Source organism: Myiozetetes cayanensis, unplaced genomic scaffold, assembly GCF_022539395.1.
Source record: "Myiozetetes cayanensis isolate MyiCay16 unplaced genomic scaffold, myiCay2020 scf3, whole genome shotgun sequence".
Lineage (NCBI taxonomy): Eukaryota > Metazoa > Chordata > Aves > Passeriformes > Tyrannidae > Myiozetetes > Myiozetetes cayanensis.
The window spans coordinates 8,527,710-8,546,791 of record NW_026087521.1 but is presented as its reverse complement, the minus strand read 5'-3'; the positions used below and the strand labels follow the sequence as shown (position 1 = coordinate 8,546,791).

General features: G+C 38.1%; 1 protein-coding gene across 2 annotated transcripts in view; it reads right to left on the bottom strand.

Moving 5' to 3' along the window:
* SEMA3A (semaphorin 3A) overlaps positions 1 to 19,082 on the bottom strand; it is a 330,888-nt gene that overhangs the window by 46,429 nt on the left and 265,377 nt on the right. For both annotated transcript variants that reach the window (XM_050324359.1, XM_050324360.1), the window contains one exon: positions 14,984 to 15,103. In XM_050324359.1, coding sequence (XP_050180316.1) covers positions 14,984 to 15,103 — 120 coding nt within the window. The remainder of the gene's footprint in view (positions 1 to 14,983; positions 15,104 to 19,082) is intronic.

Sequence of the window (19,082 nt, the reverse complement as noted above, 5' to 3'; positions counted from 1 at the left end):
AAGCCTATGCCTTAACTGTGTAACCTACATCTTTAGAGCTCTGGATGAGTGACAAGAACTAAATATCACAGCCTTTATGTAAAGAAGTGAGGTATTAAGGGAGGAATTGGAGCATGGAGGCACTGAAGACAAAAGATGTTTCTGATTTGGGGTGTTACAGACTTTTGGCAAGCAGAGCCATGCTGTAGGCCTGCCTTTCGTGAGCTCTGAAGATTCACAGGTGGAGCACAAGTCCCTGGAGATGCCCAAGCAGTTTATGGTAGTTGATCTAAAACTAAGAAACCAAACCTGTTCCTCTCCACTAATGTGATTTTCTCAGGCCTTTCAGAATGCTAAGAGATATGCATTTATGTCTTGGTAGAATATTCTTCCTCTTTGCCACTTGGAAATTTGAGGGTACAAGGAACTGTCCTGAAGGCAGAGGGCTGCAGCAACACCCTCACAAGTTCCTGACACAGCACACTGCAGGAGGCAAATACCTGGCTGAATGTGAGCAGTAGCTGGGGATTAACATGGCAAACAAATTCCAGTGGGAAAATGCTAAATAGGTAAAGTGGGACAGCCCTCAGTAGTGTGATTGGCAAAAGCATGAAACCCCAAACTAAACAGCACTGGCTTGACAAGTGCATCATCAGCCTTCTCTTTGTCTCCTGAAACCTAAATTCCTAACATTTCTCTGTCAGCTCTATGCAGTGCACAACCCTGTCTGCAGAAGAACCACTTATCCACAGACACGTCACTTTTTTTCTGCCTACAAAGTGAACAAATATGGCCTTTGTGCCAAAAACCATCTATTCTGAAAACAGGAAGAAAAATTCCAAATTTTGTACTGCCAGGTTCAATTTGAAATGTGTGAAAGGGGTTTTGTAGCTGTAAAAATAAAATCTCCTCCCTGATGTCACATCAAAAAACTGGACAGGACTCTGCCATAGTCCCAACTCTCGTAAAGGATGTTAATTCATTTGGAAATGATCATCAGCCCATGCCAGGTCCCAAGGAGTCATCCAGCAAAAAGCACTACCATAGCAATTTCCTAACCTTTCCAATCTCCTGTAACTTAATTTCTTCCTTAAATCCTTTAGAATTGGCTACAAAACTGAGGTGATTTTGTCAAACTATGAGAAAGGGTTTGTTGTTATAATGAACTTTTACAGCCAGTGTAAAGCAACTTGACACAAAATCCATTACAGTAAGATTAATGAGGAATGGCAGCAAAGACTGAGGAAAGGGCAGGGTGAGTGACTGGTTTTAGTTGATCTGTCAGTGTAGCACAGCAACATAAAATGCAGTAAGGCATCTGTAAGAGGAAGCAAAACCTCTCAGCACAAGCTAAGGTATTCAGTGTGATATCATCAGTTATGGCAACCTCTTTCAGTAGTCATGTGGGTATAATACGTATTTCCAACTTAATTTAGCTTCAGTCAACATAAGGTATTAACAGGATTTTACCCAACTGAATTAATGGACCAGTTTATCATTGATGTGCAACTTTGTTCTGTTCATTAAAAATAGTGACAAAAGCATTTGATAGCACAGGTGTGATGAAAACTGTGCAGTTGCTTCAGACAGAGAAGTCTTGCAACATTACCTTTTGCATTGCTCTGTCAGAAGGTTGTTCTTCTCACACATTGTTTAATTGATTTGTATTTTAATTCTGTACAAGCAAAACCTCGTTTTTTATTTATTCACTGACAGCACTTGAGAAATATTTGATGTAATTTCTGTGACTTTTATGAATGAAAAATTTCTTAGGACAACATTGTATCAGACTCAAATTTTTTGTGTTTTTTAGACGCACTGAGGGAGGATTTTGTAGCACACTTGCTTGTGATACATAAACAATGGGGAGAGGAACTGGCAGAAAATTTAGCAAAATATTTTAAAAGTAATAAAAGAAAGAAATGTAGTAAAAAATACAGGTCCCATAATAAAAAATTAAATCTGACAGTATGTCAAACATGGAGTAGAACTGAGTACTGATAATGACAACCCATTTACACAATCTTGTGGAAAAAGTTGATGACTCACTAGTCCATGTAAAATATCTCATAGAAAGCTTTTGCACCTTTTTCTCTCATGGAGTTTTTTTCTGAGAATAGGACACAGAGACTAAAGGAGTGGGTAAGTGAAGAGAGCTGTGCCCCATGAAAACCAAATTTTACAGTGTGTCAAATGTTGTTATAGATTTCAGGAAATATGAATAATCTCACTGACATCACTGGAACACTTTTCCTTACTTATAAAGATATTGAATTTTGCTCACATGGCAATAAAAGAATCAATAAACACCAATCCCCAGACGTGTGGCCATATTCACAGATAATGTATTATCACTGAATGCTTGCAACTATTTCATAAGAGCTGTGGAGTGAATGGAAAAAATGCGTAATCCTGTCTTTGAAATAACTTTTCTTCCTTTTTCTGAATGATGAGTATAAAAAAAGCTGTCACTGAAAGGTTATCTTGTTTCTGCTTATATCAAACCCTCTAATAAAATCTTCCTACAAATCTTGCTGTACTTACCTGAACAGAAATCTTTAAAACCTACCAAAATGAAATGAAATTATATATATATATATATATATATATATATATATAAAGGTATGTTAAAAATACTCTTTTCCATAATCAAGGAATCTAATAAAAGCACAGGCCAGGCCATCCCTGTAAAAGTTAAATCAGAAAGGGAATATTTTGCCTCAATTTACTCAGTGTGTTTGTGACAGCCCAAAGTGCTCAGAAACATAAAATTCTATGCATGTTGCATAATAAGCGGTAGTCTCAAAGATTTACAATTTAATCATTGCCTTTGAAAGAAATTATTTTCCCTGGTAACACTACAATCAGCCTATAGCCACCAGTGATACAGATCTGAGAGCAGAGAGAAAAAGAGGTAAAAGGCTTATCAACTGGCTGTTCAATTTTGGCGGGTCACTCCAACAGTCTTTTGGACAACACTGCATCATTTGACACTGAAATTGAGATTCTTAAAAGCAATGTTACCACATTACAGTAATACTGTATTACTTGCACACTATCATCTGATGTATTTACTGCTACTGACTATCAACTATTAGCTGATGATCACCTGTATACTTTGACAAATCTTGTATGTTACCATAAATATCTTACCATGTTACTTTACTATGTCTCTTTTTTTTACTGTATGGTATGTAAAAGCACTTATCTAAATGTTTAAAAAATCAGATTTAAAGGCCACCTTTCAACAAAGGTGGATTTATATAAGCCTCTAGAATCCAATGGAATAGCAAGGGGTGGGATACTTTTGACACACTTTGATACGTAAAAGCGAGACACTGAAGTCTGAGATAAGTAGTACAGGGCACTCTAAAGATGAAGGGGAAAAAGAACTACCACTTTGGCAATGCAGCAAAATGGGAAGTTCAGGATCTATTGCACTGTCACAACTTAAAGGCATCAAATGAAGAACCATTTGTCAAGCATTTTGTGTGTCTGTGATCTGTCCATCATATCTGATAACTGAAATTCTGTGAATTCCTCTTTGTTTATTTTCTCTGTTATTTAGTCAAACATGCTGCCTTTACAAGTGAAAAGTAAGTATCCATTTGTCTCTCCCATTTGTCCTTTTCTCTTCCTGTTCTCCCTTCCTTACACCAGAGCCATGAATGAGGCTCTATGGGCTAAATGATGCTGGTGGTAACATCGCTTTCACCCTTTTGTTTTGCAGGTGTTGCCTGACAGAGCCTGGGGAGGAACACGATGAAGTGGCTCAAGTGGGACTGGAGTAGTTTCTATCCTAGAAACGTGGGTTTCCAGAACTAAATGAGGAAAAATCTCTCAAAGTTTTTGCATCAATTAAACCCCTGCAAACAGTGAAAAGTAATCTGATGGAAAATTACATGCCATATTAAAAATTGAGTTTCTAATTAGGTGTTTCCTCTCCTCCTCTGTTGAATGGCAAGAAAAATATTAAGATGTCCACAGTTACGCACAAAAGGGTCTTCAAGATGTAACACTTGATATGCCACAGTATTTCAGAAATAATGACACTATAAAATCTTCAAGGAATTAAGAAATCTGCATTAAACTGCAACAGATGCTTTATCTACGTTTCTTGATCTTGCCCACTCTTTGTGTCTCTCGCACTGCAAAGTACTTAGGTTCAGTGTTACTTAGTGTTAGGCTCAGTCCTGCTCTAGTAAAGTCCACAGCCACAATTCTGCTAAATACAGAAGTTGAAATAATATCCTTGATAATAGAGTTTGATATTAGCTTTGCTATTCTCTGCTAGTGTGACTTTTGAATTGTGCTCCTGAACTACCTGAATGTGCCATTGATGTTTTAAACACACTGATGTTTCCACTTTTGTTGTAAAAATAGGTTTTTAATACTACACAGTATTTAGCAATCTAGTACCAGCCATCAGTTTGATATCAGCCGTGACATTATTTAATTTTCAGAATCACAGAGGTTAAAGCTCACTGAACTATAAACAGTTGGAAACATGGAGTGTAATCCCAAGGCACAGCTCTGCACAAGCTGTAATTTAAATCATATTGCATGCTAAGCTGAAAAGGCAGTGCAGGTCCCAGAGGGCATGAATAAATCTGCAGTCACTGATTTGCCACACACATTTGTGTTGGGATTCTGTAACTGTGCAAATGTGATGTCTTCCTTTAGAGCAGAGGACCTGTCATCTACTGAGATTTGTAATTAAATAACCCAAAGAACAAAAGCAATTACTCAGCCTTACAAACATTCAGGTTGAAATATGTGTGATTTCATGAACAAAGAGAAGGGAAGTTACAGAGACAGAGAGAAAGGGAGGCTTTGAGTCTGCAATAATTCATCTGTGTCTAGTGCTAGTGGAGGTTTTAATGTGTAGACCAGGTATTCACATACCTGGCTTACTTTGAACTAATAATTCCGTCATCACAGACTCCACTGTGAAGTGGATGTTACTCCAGTTAAGGAGCCAATTATGCTTCCAGATGGCTCCATGCCACCTCAGGTGCCGGCTTTGAGTAATCAGTTGTGTTAATTGCAAGCAACACTAAATGCCTTTTGGGACAAGCAATTCACGGTTCAGGAATGTTAGTGTAAAGGGGGTAGGTTCAGCCCCATTAGCAAGAACAAATCACCAAGTTTGCACAGGTCAGGAGCTGTAATTTTATGGAATGAGGGAAAGAGGTGGGAACAGACTAAGGGTCTGTATCCTCACATCATTAACTCTGCTGGGCATGTCAGTGACTTGATGGGGTGGGAGCTAAGTGCTGGTGGAGCCCTTCATATTTTCAGCTCAGCATCTCTGTCCTCCCATTCCCCTGGGTCTGTCCTGCATTCTGATCCAGGCCAACAGGGCTAAGACATTGGTTCAAGAGAATATACCCTAACTTCCCATGAACATGGTCTCCTTCACATTTGTTGGCATTTCCTTTCTTTCTGTCATAGTGGGAAAATTATACTTTTAAAAATACATAGTAATTGTTTGATATAGAGGAAATATTATAAGGGTGATAATAACAGTGAATGCCATAAAAGGATGACAAAAGGTGACATATATTAAAAAAATATCCATTGATGAAATGAAGCATGATAATGAAATGAGCTGAGCACTGCGGTGAGTAGAAATCAGGTCTTGGCTGCACTGGGGCCATTGTCATGTATTATCAACTAAAGATCTGGCCTATATATTTTTTAGTATCTATCTTTTGTCTCACTACCTGGATAACAAGTTTTAGCCAGTCCATCTATTCACAAGTGTTGACTTCTAATGCATTTGTCCATGAATCTCAACACCAGAACTATTTAAAAGAATCCTGCCCAAATGTTGGAGGTGATGAATGGGAAGCTTGGATTAAATCATTAGAGATAAAGGGAGTTAGTGTGTGGCAGGGAATGGGAGGAACTGGTACAAACCTCAGAGTCTGCAGGTGCTTAGAAACAGCGTGGAGGCTCAGGAAGTGTCTCTAATACCCTTTAGAGGCTCAGTCCCTGGAGTCCCACATGGATGCACAAAGAAAACTTCTTAGAACAAAGCCATCTTATTTCTCCCTTTAACACAGACTAAAACACTGCCAAACACTTTTGCGTCTGAAGCTGTGAATTTCATTAAATTCAATGAAACTCGTTCAACACTCTCTATTTTTGTGCGGCTGAAACCTCCACTTCTCCCCCCACCGCCCCGCGGCCAGCGTGCTCCAGTCACATCACACTTAACCTTTGCCTTGGCTTCTCAAAAAAGAATTTGTTTCACTCTATTCACGGCTTCAACAGTTTGGCAAACTGCACTCGAGTGCCGCGCTGGGCCTTTATACTGAACACACTAATCTGATTGTTTTTCCACTCTACAAACTTTGGGTCAACAATCAAGCTGCTGCCAGAAACTAATTAATTTGCAAACAGGCCCCATTTTCACAGGGGGAGAGCTTTTGAAACCTATGTCAGCAGAGCTGGTCACACCATGGTGACATGCATTGTCATGGCATCCACTTTTCTGGGTAATTCTCCTCACTAATTTTTCACCACACACATGAACTCAAATTACCCAGTCAACAGTAAATCTCTATTGAATGCCCACCAAACTCTGAACGTGGTGGCCTGAGAAGAGGAAATTGGTATTGACAGGGTCAACCCTCATTAAATTGATGGCTAGAGCAGAAGGGAAAAAAAAAACCCAACACAAGAACGCAGAAAGAAAATTCGGATGTATGTCATATCCCAATGAAGGGGGCTGTAACAGACCTGCTCCTGCTTTGTTTAAATCAATTAGTATTCTGCTGTGTGATTCCTAAAAACAGATTTCTGGTTAACTTTTCTGAAAAACTGGTTAGCGACTTTTGTGAACAAGAAAGGAGGCACAATTTGGAAGCTAAAAGTCACTGTTTTTCAAACATCAGAGATGTGATGAGTTCTCACAGAGATCTCAGAGATCATGGGAAACCGACTTGAATTTGCAAGGCCTATAACACAGAGGCTTTGTCTTTGGCATCCTGCCACCTAATCTGAACTTTCCTTTGCTTAAGCTGATTTGGATCTTTGCAAAAATGATAATTACAAAGAAACCTGTGCTGTGTAATCTAAAGTGGGTTTTACACCGAAAGCAAAGCAAACTGCAAACTTAGAAACTCAACACTACACCTGTCCTGGACAAATTACTCTTTTTTTAATATTGAAATTCATCTCTAGGGAAAAGTGAGAGGCTTCCACAAACTGATGCACGTGTACATGTAATATGTATATATTTATATATATATGTATAGATATGTATAGATAGATATGATCTTTTTAATCATAACTACATGAAAGTAGTACTCAAAGCTTTCTAGTAGAGATCATTGCCACAGGTACCTCTGATTGAGTTATATACTGAGTTTGTCACCTTCCTGAAATGGGCTGACCATCACTTTACAAAACCATCCATTGCCAGCTTTAAAAGATATCCATTGAAAGAAATCCATAGAAATAAACAATTTTTCTAAGGTAAAAAAATAAAAATCTAATTATTACTGATAATCAGAAAATTTGAATTGTTTTTTATCAGCGTGAGAAGGGCACAGAGCTGTAGACATCCAGGATCAAGAGTGGACTCCTGGAGTGCAGTCATGCAGATGAGTTTTTACACAGCTCCTGCTGCTGGAGGTGGCAGATGAGATACAGATTTATTTCTTTGAAGGATGACTATAGAAAGCAACTCACCTGAATCATCAAATTTGAATCTGAACATCCAAATGAGATCACTGAATTTGTCCTGTACAGAGAGGTGCACTTATTTATCCACATCTAGTATCTACCCAGAGCTTGTTTTGGTTCTTTCATCCGACTGCCTCCCCAGAGAAGTCAGAACATAGGTGATAGGAAGGGCTACACTCTCAGATCTCACCTTGACATGAGACTCATCAGGATTTACTGGGCTGTTGGCCTGATACGTGTTGATATGTTGACCTTTCAATTCACTGTTGAAATAAATACCTCAAAATTTGGCAATTTTAAGGCACATCACCAATAGACCAGTTCAGTGCAAAAGAATGAGGACAGATTCCAAACTGGTCATCACTACCAAGTCTTTGTTTAGAAAGACTATGCTGCACTGGTCTGTTTGGGATTGGGATCATAGCCCACACTGCTTGTTTTAAGAGCTATGAACTTCTTTCCTAAAATTGTCCTATATGCAGCAGACAAACTTCTCTGGTCTCCAGTGGAAACAGTGCACAAAGAACTCTGAGCTCTCAAATTATTTTTTATCTTATATGCTCTATAAAGAGAGACACAGTACAAGCTGCTGCAAAGCATGGCTTCTAAACTACACTCCCAACTATTATCTTTTTGACGTGGATAATAAGGCTGACCAAGTTAAAACCCATAAATAAGCCCACAGTTAACCATGTAATAATATACACATATCCTAAGTCAGATGTTCCTGGACTAATTTGTATCCTAACTTGCCCAAGTGTATTGTGTCTATAGCTCAGACCAGTACATTTACTGATGCAAGTCTTGCTCCAGGTCATATTCTGTACAGTGCCAGGAAGTCTTCTAAATGTGAAATCAGACCAGGAGAATGTTCTCTTCTGCTTCATCTCTCCTACCCATTTTTTTCCACTCCAACTTCAGAACTCATCCCTTGGCCACTTTTACCAACTTTTCATACCTAAACAGAGTAAAATCTCATCCACAGCATCAATATTTAATGAAGAAGCTTACCTAAACCTAGTGGGCACTGGAAGAGAGAGATAATGAGAAGATGTATTTCCTAGAAGGATTTAAAATAATTTCATTTAGGCCACTTGATGGGAGATTATAATATTTCTGGTTATCTTTACCCACCATCTTCATGACCTTTTTCACATCCTGATAATTGTTAAGCACATTCTCTAATTATTACTTGGCCTTCTATTTCTGAACCAAATGCTTCTCTTTGTATATAGATACAGGTAACAGTTATCAGACAGTATGAATGAACTGGTTCAAATACAAGAGTATCTTTTTATCAAGTATTCAGAGGGGGTTTGGCTTCCTGAGCTGTAACCATTTCAGATTAGTGACAGGATAAACGTCATGTACTAACAATAAGAAAGGAGTGCTTATTTTGTGATTTCCAAAAAGACTTACTAGATTGCAATGAGAAAAACAATTTAAAATTCATATTCAATCTCGTAAATTAAGTTTGTATGCCATTCTGTTCACAGTATTATGCCACCATCACCATAGTTTCTGAGCACTTCCTAGCACTGCGTTAGGTGACATTAGCATTTGTCACACATGGAATTTATCACTGTGAAATTATTTATTACTATTCTTAGCAATGAAGATAATGGGAATGGGGGTGGGAGGATGTATTGAGTGAGAAATGAGACTTGCATATATGGACGTGTTTTGTTCCTGCAAGGGTTGGAGTTGTTCATGCCTCTACAAGCGGTGGTGGGAAAGTGTGGAACTCGGTCCACACTACAGCCTGCATGATAGCACACTATCAGCTGCCTAATGTGGTTCAAATATAGAAATGCATATTTTAAATGCAAGAGATCCTTTCAGGGCAAAAAATCCCACCAAAAGAACAACAAAAAGAATAACACACACACACACACACAAAAAGTCCCCTTACTGTTTTTACTCATAATGGGTGTTTAAATATGCCCTTGTAAATTTATGAGAATGCAGACTTGGAAGAGACTTCTTAGTCTACTCACTGTAGTCTCTTCCAACGTTAGGCAAATGTGTTATATAAAAACACTAAAAAGCTACCTGAGTTCTTGTTAAAAGCAGCTAGGCTGTCTCACTGACTACTTCTATTGGGCAGCTTTTTCTAATTTCATTCCCACCATGGTTTAATACTTTTAATTTGAAGACTGAATATATTCATATGCAGTTCACACGGTTTCTTCCCCCCCCCCCTCATGTCCGTTGTTTAAATAGCTATTTTCTCACTGGAGATTTATTGTTTTCAAAGGACCTCCTTTCTCCAGTTATATCTTAGATGTATTTTGTGAAACAACCCCTTGGTACCAGGACAGTTGGGTTCTGTCTGTGCTGACAGGTCAGACCCTTTCCACATCTGTTTACCTTTGGTGGCATGTATTTTACTGCACGCTGTATATCTGGATTGGGAATGTGCAGGACATGAGCTGGAAAGCGGGAAACTAGGAAGGCATTTAGAGACAAGGGAGCAGCACAGCAGAGGGGGGCATCTGTGTGTATGTACAGGTAGGAAAAGGGTTTGGTGTGGTTGACCAAAGACAAATTACAGGTTCAGTGATCAGCAAATGAATACATCCAAGTCTCAGCAAGAATAACTGTTTTCTAACATCTTGACACATTTAATGCATTTTATTAGAGAGGTAAAAATACTATAAACTATCAGAAATCTTGTCTCTCTCTTGCCTCTAGTGTGCAACACATATATATTCAAAATTAAGTGTGTGTGATGTCAGTGGTGGGACATTCTACAAAATACCATAAGTGGAAACAACACAAAGTGATGGCTAAAGTTCTGTTTGAATGCCAGGAGAGTATCAAGTCCATGTTTCCTGCCTCAGAGCCTGTGAAATTTAAGAGGACATTTTCTTTTTTATTGAACAGTCGCTCAGCTTCTATAATTCTCAGCTGTTTATGTAAGCGTAAAGATTACCAAGGACAATAACCCCAGGGGACTAAGCACAGTTACTACTCCACTTTAAAAATTAAGCCACGGAAAGTATGCTAAAATAATATCATAGAGTGGTTTAAACCCATAAAAAGCGAGGAAATTCCAAGCCAAAGCTGGAAATCCAGACTGACAGTCTCTCTTAAACCCCAGGTCTAGAATAGAGGGTGGGTGAAGCCAGTATTTCTGGGGTGCAAACCAGATTCATAATACTATCTTAATGCAGCTTTCGTGATTTCATTTCCCATCAGATCTTCCTCAGCCCCACTCTGCTTTGCTTTTAAAATAAATGTTTATGGTTATTCATTTTACAAAACGTTAACAATTTAAGGCCAGATCCCCTGTGCTCAAGTCAGAGAAGATGGGAGCAGCTCCAAGCTCTCTCCTTCCACTCCTCTAAATCTTCAGCTTGAAAAACTGCCTTCAGTGCACTGCTTTTGCTTTGCTTAGCATTTGCTCTGGTACACTGCACTGCCAATTCTGCCTTCTTGCCTCCAGCCATGCCCTCAGCCCTCGCATGAAAGCTGGGAGGGTGTCCAGCCAACACTGCCTGTCGTACACCAGGGAACTCTCTGGTATCAGGGTGAGCCGCTCCCACCTGCTCAGGCCCCTACAAATTTCTTCTTTTTTTTTTTTTTTTAATTGCTGAAGTACTTCACAGAAGCAGGACCTGATCCACACTTCCTTGAAATAACACTGGGTTCTGATGGCTCTGAACTGTGAGAGGCAACAGAACATTTAAAGGGAAACATGTCCTTGCCTTACAGGTAAGACTTTTTAAGAGGTATTTGTAACATCAAAGAAGTTGCTTCTTATAGTAAAGCTGGAGAGGAGGTTTTTTCCAATTTCCAATGTTTCCAATGTTTTTTCCAATTTCAGATTTTTTTTTTACTGAAAGGTCCAAACTATTCTTGACCCTCACCGGGACCAACTAAGACTGCCAAAGCTTTTTTGTGCAGAGAAACTCCATGCACATACCAGAGGAGCTAGTAATGTTCAGTGTGTGCATGAACATGGCTTATAACAAAGTACATGATTCAGTTTGGGGCACTGAACTGTGGCTTTTCATATCCAAAATGACTTCCCTGAACACCAGCTTATTTTACTGTGTTTGCAAATGTCTCCTTGTCACATCTGGCCAACACTGTATCAATAATTAAATATACACTGCTACAGTGAATGATGTATGGTTCCCTAGCTTCTAGATGAATACCCTGACTACATGGTTATAGAATCAGTCTCCCTTGTTTTATTTGGCTTGGTGACTGTTTAATTATTTAAACAAAATGAAAGGCTTAGAAGCCTGTGAGTATTTAATATCTCTAAAGGACTTAAAAAATCTGTAAGGGCTGCTGGTCAGACCTTCTCTTGGGCTGGGCACAGTTCTTTTCCTAAAAGCATACACCTTCTTTAAGAAGGTTGAGCATCTCCAGAAAAAGACTGTGTGATCTGTGTAGGATCTCTGTGTTCACGCTTAAATCCCAAAAACTTGATCGCTCTGTGCAGTGTTGCCCTACTGTTATGCCAGTTCAGGGCAAGACTTTATTGCTGGGAAGTTTTCAAGCTCCTCACGTGCAACTGTCTTCTCCTCTCCATTTTTGGTACCAAAGAGCTGTTGTTTTCTGCACCCTGTCAGCTCTGACCTCAGCCTTAGTATGGAAAGAGCCATTTTAAGCTCTTGCTCTGACTGAAGTAAACATTAGCAAGGTTAAAACTGGATGCCTTACCACCTAACTATTAAACTCCATGACAATGAGAATTTGTCTCTGTTACGTTTGACCAGAACTGCTGTTCTTCTGCAGCTTTCAATACATGTCCATCAAAATACTGTTTTTTAACTGGGAAAGTAAACGCTCCACTACATAGCATTCCATGTCTTTACTAAAAAACACATAAGGGTCTGCAAACTTAAGGTTCAAAAATAGTTTATACAGATCTTTAAGAAAGCAGAGTACACCTCATCCTTCACTGAGAGTTTGTTTCATTAAAAGTATATCCACTTTAAATACATGCAAACGCAGAGCATCTTTTATAATTATATTTTAAAAAGACAAATGACAAATAAAAAAAGTAATCAAAGGACTGGCATGCCTGCAGAGTTTCAAACCCAAACAATTATCATTTTTGGATTTCCCTGTTAGATGCTGAAATTACGAGTACTGTGTGGAAAGGCTGCCAGGATCTTATCACTGGGAAATTAACAGTAAAGCCTTAGAGCCCTTAATAGGAATGTTGTAGTGCAGATTTTAGGCCAACCTTTCCATATTAGGAAGGTAAAAGCATTAGGTTGCAATGGGGAGAGAGATTTCAAAAATGTACTTAAGGATCGTTCTTTATTAAATTATGGACAGTTATGAGAGTCATTTCTAAAGGTCTCAGTTTGATTCTTATCTTCTTTTAAATTAGTTTGAAACTTTCCATACAGAAATATAGTGCAAGAATTTTACTTAGAGCTGGAAATCATCCTCACACTGAGATACAAAAAAATGCTGTCTTTCTACTTTTATGCTTATTTTGGACAATACTTAAATTTTAGAGAGCTTGAGATTCATCAGCTTTTTATGTGCGACTGTCTTCTCCTCCCCATCTTGAGCACAAAGCAGTTGTGGTTTCTGCACCCTGTCAGATGTAACCTTAGTGCTAATTTGGGAAAAGCAGTTCTCACATTTAGTGCTGAAAGACTGATAACTGAATCCACAAAGGAATGACACATTTTCAGCGATGAAGTACAGGGGCTGTGGACAATGGTTGAGCTTTCCCACTACATAAATCCTCCTGACTCAGCTGTCATTGTGCAAATCTACTGCACAAAAGCAGATTTTGCCTGCATGATTGGGCTTTATGTCATCATGACTATCATAACAAAAGTGGGTGTTGGTTATCTTTAAAATATTATTACTCTAGTAGGTACCAAGATAGATGGATATGTCTACAAGCCTTGTACTTCACTGTCTCCTGAAGTCCAGAAATATTGTATATTGTTATAATAAAAATATTTAACAAAATTTCTGGGGTACTGGGTAAGCACGGACTCTAGAACTGAAATGTTCTCACACTAGTGCACATGAATTATGGCAAAAAGTAAATTTAGCAGGATAAACATCAGATTCATACAACTTGTCATATAATAATACAGATCCATACAACTTGTCATGTACATATTTAGATATGTGTATGTTATATAGAGAGCTGTTAATCCAAGCTGCAATTGCATCTTGTGGTTTTAATTATGAGTCTGGTACTGAATTTGTTATGGATTGTACATACAGTTAATGTGATATCCAGTATGATACCAGAAGTTCTTGACTAGCTAGTAAGAAATGGTGTTTTAAAACATACTCTTCTCTTTCACATTAAAATTTGTGTGAACAATTTGCACCAAATTGCAAAACCACATAAGAAAACCTGAACCTCAGCAAAGACATAAACAGCGTGACTAGGAATGAAAAATGTCTAAGAATTAAATATTTTGTGAATTCAAACCCAGAATGCAAGCAGCATGTACAGCAAAAGTATAGCTAGTTAACTCTTCAAAAATTAAAATACAAATTAACCCAGTAACCACAGTTAGCATTAGTTAGCTATGGTTAGCTTTTTCAGACAATGAATTCTCATTTCCAAAATGCTCATATCCTTGTATAGCTAAAGCCAAGTGTAATTCTATTTAAGCTGTCAGAATTTTGACTTCAGTAGAGCTTGGATAGAGTACTCAGATGCATTCTAAAGTATTTTGGTACATGAAGCCAAAACCAGATTTTCTCTGAAACTATCCTTCTCTCCTCATACACGCAAATAAACAGCCACAGGCTTGATTAGTAATATCCATACAATAATGTAAGCTATTGCGCCTTGTCAAATATTGGACATTTTGAAATCAGAATGCTTGGAATGCCCAAGACTCCTTTCACTTTTTCCAAACTCTTCCTAACTCTGACTTGCTCAGGAAGTTCTGCTGATTCATTTTCTGCTGGACTTTGGTGGCCAGTGTCAGATCCCCTTCAGCCCAGTAAAAAATTAAAGTCCGTATAAAGCACAGTCCTGCCCAAAGCTCTGGAGCTACTTTGTGTTCATGTCTGCCTGATGCGTCCACAACCCCCAAGCTTCTGTCTAACTTGCATGACTGTGTTGCCTGTAGTATCTGTATGTGTTTTAAACTTAATCACACTCCACAAATCCCAGTGTAATCAAAACAAAAATGCTCCTTTATAAATCACTTTTGATTAGTTTAACTGGTCTGAGACAAAATTCTGCTCCAAATAAACGAGGGGTGTATTTGTCACAGATGTTGCTGGAATGAAGCTGTGTGCTAGTCTTTAACAGCTAGAGGAATGTAACCAGAGAGATGCACATTTTACATACCATTTAGCCACCGGGAGTCATGCTGCTCTGTTCTGATGGGATGGTGATGCCCCAGAGTTCGGAAAATGGCAAAGTCCCTGCCCATGAAGTCTGCTGCTGTGCCAGAGTAGAGCTCTCCATCTGCGGGAGGACATAATTGTAAGCAACATTCCTCAATTTTCCAGTCATGGTAAGTCAGAGAAAGCTGTTGGTCCTATGTTCATATTACACTAATAGGGATAATGAGAAAATTACAAAGCAACAAGCCATATGCAATGTATTGTCATTGAAAATAGATGATTAGACCCACTTTCTCACTGCAGAGCTTAATTGTAACCTCTTGCAAATGAGCTGTATCTCCTGACTGCTGGTGCAGTCACTTTTCAAAAACGTTTGAATTCTCAGGCTGCAACAGTAGCAGCCAGTACACCTCACCCTGGCAGGCAGTAGTATGCAGCCTCAGAAATCCTATCTAAATGTGAAATTGCCCTGTTTATAACTGGAATTTAGACTGGAGGCCTCCAGAGATTCCCTCCAACCCACTGTTTTTTTGTGACCCTGGGAACCGAAGAGTCCAGCTCATTCACTCTTGCCTCAGAAAGTCCTTAGGTCTCTTCAATTTTTCATACAGAAATTGTGTGGCTTCTTGTTTGGTTGATTTTTTTTTTAATCTGTGATACTGGCAAAGGGCAACAGCTAAGGGAGAGAATAAACAAGATCATTCCCTGCTACCTTGACCCCATGCATTTCACAGTAAACAAATGAACTCAAAATTCACCTGTGATACTTCAGCCCATGAAAAGCATTCAGACAACCTACAGGGAGACAGAACTCATCCCAGAGCATCCCTCCTCAGCCAGCTAGAAATACCATGGAGGAGGCAGAGAGACTGTTTAAATTCAAAGGAGCAGGTCGAGTTAAACACCTGCCCAGCTGGTAGAGAGAGTAATAATAGTAACTACATTGTAACAAGACCCTCAGAAAAGAACCAGGGATCAAAGTATAACACATATCTCTCTGGCATTAACGTAGAGCTTGTCCATGAAATTACTCTGAATTCAAAATGCTAATAATGCATTTTTAGGACTGTGTCCTTCTACATATGTATGTGAAATGAAATACCTTACCCTATACTGTTAATATTGAATTAAAAAGTATTCTTCCTTCCAACTACTATTTTCAAGCTACCCATATTACACAGGTCCCTTGTGAAAAAAGACAAGTTTGAGGACAAAATAACTTTCTTTAGCTAAGGTAATAAATTTTTCATGGTCATGATGAACTCTACCATACCCTCATTTTAAAACACCCTTTAGGAACAAGTTTATAATTTTCATGGCAATTTTAGATATTTCCATGGTGGGACAACCAGATCCAAGCATGTCTATTGGATATCACTGGCATCTTTTCCCCAGAACACTGACACCATGAAATTGAACCTACAGTGGCTCTATACCATATGGTAGCCATGAAAGTCAGGAAGGGTGAAAACATGATAGCGGAAAGGCGTGGAATTGAATGAATTCACAGCAGAGATTAGAAGCAAATAGACCAGTTGTGCCCAGCAGGAGGTATAATCAGAAATGAAACAGAACAGCATATCATTAATTAACGATTTATCATTCTTCTATGCCATTTTGAACTTTTTTTTGAAGGGGAGACAATCACTTAATTATAGTGATTATTATGTACAGAGTCTGAAGCTGAGATTTTAAAGATCATAAAACCTTTTTGCCTGTGAAAAGGGCTTTGATGCTATGCTTAACCTTTCTTTAACCTTATCTTCATTTTCTTGTCTTTCATTCCCTAGTGAGTTCTGATAAATCAATATAAATCAAAGGAGAAAGAAAAAACCAACAAGGCCTACTTTTCTTTTAAGTTATCAACCGATCTAGAGGTCAGTCAACCAAGAAAAAAAAAAATCTAAATTTGTTACTATATTATTAAAATTAAACCAAACACAGTTCAAAAACTTACTAAAATTACATATTTGAAATAGTTAGAATTGTAAGGTTTTTTGGCACCTCAGCTTCTAATTCAATCTATAAACATCACTGGAAGTAACATAATTTCTAGGCTGGTCTCAGCTCAGCTGACACTTTTTCGTCAATGGTGACAGGATAAAAGCTTTGCCAGTAACTGGCCTCAGCATATTCCATATGGGGAAGGGTCTGTAGAAAACTAGCTGACCTTTCTCTCCTTTCTCCTACAGCCCCTCCAAGTTTCAGTACACCTAGGCCAGTGCCTGCAGTTTGACCTAATTTGCTGTAGTCAGTCAAAAAGGGGAATTTGACTTCTTCCAGACAGAAATACCAAGGAATACCACTTTTTGTAAGGCTTTAGATAATTTTTGCTAAATTCAGGGTAAGCCTCAAGTCATGTCCCAGATGTGCACATCTTTTGAGCTAGTACTGTTCAAAAGCTGTATGAGGATTTTGCCTCCTGTGTAGACAGAAGTACAATCATATTTGTGTCCCTGTGCATACTTTCTTTTGGACTGAAATTTACTCATTGCTGGTCTGGAAAATGATTCTTCAATGTCATGTATAGTCTTTACTGTATTATTTCTAATGTCTGTGTTTTAAAAGAAGTTTTCATTAAATTAAGAAGAAAGTGGAAGTTAATAACTTGAAAACTGACAAACAATTCTCAAAGGGATAGAATGAAGGAGGGCAAAAAAGCCAATAAAAACTTGTCATTTCGTATTTCCAGCCCAGCTGCACAAAGCAACAACTGTCCAGAACTAGTTGATGACCCTCAGTTGTTTGCATAGGGAAAAACGCTGTTTTGGACAGGAACCACCTTATTCTAAAGGACTAGCCTGCTGACACATGAATGCAAACAGAAATACATATATTGATTTTACTAAATAAAGAGGCAACAATTAAAGTCCATAGTAATGCTGATTTTTGGAAGGAAGGAACCATTTTTGCCTGTACTGTTTGTAATCAGCATGGAACTGCAAACAACTCCCTGACATCATAAGATACACAGACGTTAAAAACTAAACAATAAATATGATAAAGTGTTTCTATTCAGCTCTTAAGGAGGATTACATTTTTAACAAAATAATTTGTGGAGAGAATAGAAGTGTAAACTTTCCATTGGAAGTAATAAGGAAGTTGAACAAATGAGGAATACAAGCAAAATCAAGCCTTGAATGTCACGACTGCTCTCACTGGTAAAAGGGTTCACAAATCAAATCTATACTTGGGTAAAAGGTTTATTCACTAAAGTTGAGATTTTCAGACATAAAGGTGGTTGAGCTTCACTTCCTTTAAAGACAATAACTAAAACTTCCCAGGAAGCAGAGTAATTCTAAAATCCTGAACCTCATATGTACTCAGTATCTAATTTCTAACAAATCCAATACGAAAGTTCTTAATTGGTGAGAAGCTACTGTATTTCAGATCACATTCATACATATTTGGGAGTATTACATTACCTAAACTGATTTTATAAAATGAAAAATGTAGTAACTGTTAACTTGTAAAAGAAATTATAAACTCTAAAAGAAAAACAAAAAATCAATGAAACACAGGAACATAAACAGCTTGGAGGATTCTGGATCACCAAAGCTTTTGAAAATCCCAAAGGGTCATTTCCTAAAAACAAACTGACTGATAGTGGGACAATGCTGCCTCGTTCTCTGAAGATTTTTTCCAACTATCCCAATACAATTGCTTTAGTCTGTTACATTCAGGGATATTTCCTCCCATGATTATATTTCTTGGAAACTAAGTTGCCTCTCGTTTTCCTCCTGCACTGGAATAATCACTAGTGGTGCCCAGGGATTTCTTAGTCTCTACATTTTCATGCATTAGCCCACTCAAATGGAGATTGTTTAGTTAGCAGCACATAGATGGGAATGGCTGAATAGTGTCTTATATTACTAGGACCTGGTTATATCATGTTCCTTGATGGCATTTACTTAAGAGTAAGGTAGCAATAGCTAACTTTGATGAACAACTGTTAAAAAAACAATGAAAAATGTTTGCAGGTGGATTGGATAAGGAATGTATACTGGTAAAACATTGGAACAATTTAATAATGATGAACTGTTTATTTTGGTTTTGTTTTGGTGTGGATTTTTTTTTTTCAAATACTATTGATTTTGCTA